We start from the raw sequence: 2,645 nt of genomic DNA on the forward strand, positions 1-2,645 counted from the left end.
AGGCATGATGCAGTTTAAAAAGTTCGCGAGGGAACTCCCGGGCAGTTGTCTCCTTTGCCAGCAAATTCCCAATAAAGACTCCTCCATTTTGCGACCGAGTGAACTGCCAAGCCTCCCTTGTCATAAAACTTGACCAGCAAATTCCCAATCAAGACCCCTCCATTTTACGACTAATGTTTCTGGTCGGTAGTGGGAAGTTTTGCTGTAATGTTCTAAATATATGTCGGCTTAAGGTTTGTGAGATATATAGAAAGCATGCGGCAAGACTTTTAAAAGAGCAAGAGGAGCAGGTGGTTTTGGTCAAGAGAAACTGGTATGTCAGACATGTGTACTGGATCGTGCTCAGAATCCCTAACACACACGATACCTTTAAGCAACAGTAAGTTTTTCATAATTGGACACTACAAACTAAAAGGAGGTTTGTTATTAGATTCCAACAGGTTCCGATAATGATATCACATTATTGTAATAATAATAATTGTCAGTAAGTACTGGTGTCACATGACTGATGTGAACCAGTTGATTGGCTAATGGCGATGCGCTAAAACTGTTAGCGCACTCTTGGAGTGCGCTAACTTTTCCACAGAGCGTATTCTTGCGCCCTTTGCCTAAGCAAGACTGTGCTCTCATCCTCAGAATTAATTAATGACATGTAGCTTATATTCTCCACAATACCAAATGACCATAAATTCCCTGCTTCTCAATTAAAGCAGAAGTGGGTTTTTTTCTGACAGATTGCATGTGCCTGTGCCAGTGCCAGTGATCTAAAAAAATAGAAGCCGCTGTGTTTCATCTAATTTTCGCCGACTTGCATAGATTCTTCTCATATGTCGTGTTAGTGGCATGTAGCTTATCATCCACATTACCAAATGATGAGTTAGTATACAATTCCCAGCGGCTAACAGAAAACACAAGTGTTATTCCGATAACGTACCAGCAAGACCAGTTTGGAAGACTGACTCGATCGACTCTGTAGCAGACAACACAGAAATACGACTACTTATTATTTCAAAGCAAGAACAATCGTAATCGAAAACGTGTAAGGTTCAGAACGTTCTTACCATATATAAGATTTATTAGCAGCCTGCCTTATGCGTACAGACTCAGTGCAGACTGCAGTCGTTCCATTGCCCAGGTTGGCAGGTAGCCTAGCAGACGACATTAACCCCGCTCAGCAAATTAACATGTTGGGCAAATGTGAACGAAAAAACGATGGGGATATAATACGTGTAGGGTTCAGAGCATTCTTACCGTTCATATTTAGTATCAGACTCCCCGATGAGTGAAGATAGAACACGAGAAATATGCCACATTTGTTTTGAAAATGTGCGAACCGTCGAGTCCCGCTTTGAGTCAATTCAAGGGGAGTCACTCCGCATAGTCAATCCGTCGAAGCTCGACTGGAGGTTTCGAATCGCAAATAATGAAGAGCCTTTCTCCGAGTTCAAATGAGGTCTCTCTGAAAGATCATCACTGTTCAGATTAACGCTACACTGGAATTTACCAACAGAAATTAAAATGCGTGTGACGAAAGCACGACACACTTGAGACACCCCACACAAAAGTAGATCGACCTGACCACACAGTTATGCCTATTCAAATGCGCGTTGCAAAATGTCCGTTTGGAATCTTCTTTTTTCTATGGTGGTACTGACAATATCGTTATTGAAACAATCCCAGTGCACTAAGGGATTTATAGAGCAAATCTCGAAAATAATTATTGAACTCAGCGCTATGCGCTTCGTTCAATAATGAATTTTCTCGATTTGCTCTATAAATCCCTTAGTGCACTGGGATGTCTCAATAACTTAAATAATAATAAAGTGTATTTATATTGCGCCTATCCCTTACAAAAAACAAAAATATTTGGCTCTAAGCGCATTACAACATGTTTAGGGACTTGGTACAATCAAGTCTGACAAATACAATAACACAATATACAGTCGGTCTCTTGGGTAACAAAAAGTGGAATTGTAGTGGAATTGTAGTGGAATTGTAGTGGAATTGTAGTGGAATTGTAGTGCAACAACGTGTACAGTCCAAACAAAAGGAAGCCTCTAGTCGTGGTTCGACTCATGAATTGTGTCTTCTGCAAAATAAACATGCTGTAAACAATACAGGGGAAGAAACCACAGAAGAAAAAAAGATTCTTTAACAGCCGAACAGTGATGACTGCGCGTGAGAACCAGAAACAAAAAGACTAAAACATATTGTACTCATGTATTAACGTCGTCTTCGTTAATACGTGTGTGTACATTATTTGTTGGTCTTTTTAAAAAAAAACTATTCCTGCACAGATCATGCGAAGAAGAAGAAGAAGAAGGAGAAATCAGGAAAGAGAAGCTGCACTACAAACCCGTGACATAGAGGATGCTGTGCTTTGGGTCGAAGGCCAGACGGTTATAGGTGGAGGCGTTGAGACTCTTGCCGCCGTTCCTGTCGTTCAGCTGGATGTACTCCTTGTCCTTGAGCACGATGAAACCCGAGCACACAGCCACACAGGCCGCGAACACCGCCACTGAACCACCCTGCATCGTCTGAACACACACACACACACACACACGCACACACACACACACACACACACAAACAAACACATACACACACACACACAAACACACACACACAAACACATACACACACAC

The 2,645-nt window shown here is 41.7% G+C and overlaps 1 protein-coding gene across 1 annotated transcript in view; it reads right to left on the bottom strand.

Moving 5' to 3' along the window:
* LOC138956031 (uncharacterized) overlaps positions 1-2,567 on the bottom strand; it is a 15,429-nt gene extending 12,862 nt beyond the window's left edge. Inside the window, exon 1 of the mRNA XM_070327499.1 lies at positions 2,357-2,567. Coding sequence (XP_070183600.1) covers positions 2,357-2,534 — 178 coding nt within the window. The 5' untranslated portion in view covers positions 2,535-2,567. The remainder of the gene's footprint in view (positions 1-2,356) is intronic.
* Positions 2,568-2,645: the final 78 nt, after the last annotated feature.

The sequence above is a fragment of the Littorina saxatilis genome, unplaced genomic scaffold (genome assembly GCF_037325665.1).
Source record: "Littorina saxatilis isolate snail1 unplaced genomic scaffold, US_GU_Lsax_2.0 scaffold_547, whole genome shotgun sequence".
Taxonomy (NCBI): Eukaryota; Metazoa; Mollusca; class Gastropoda; order Littorinimorpha; family Littorinidae; genus Littorina; species Littorina saxatilis.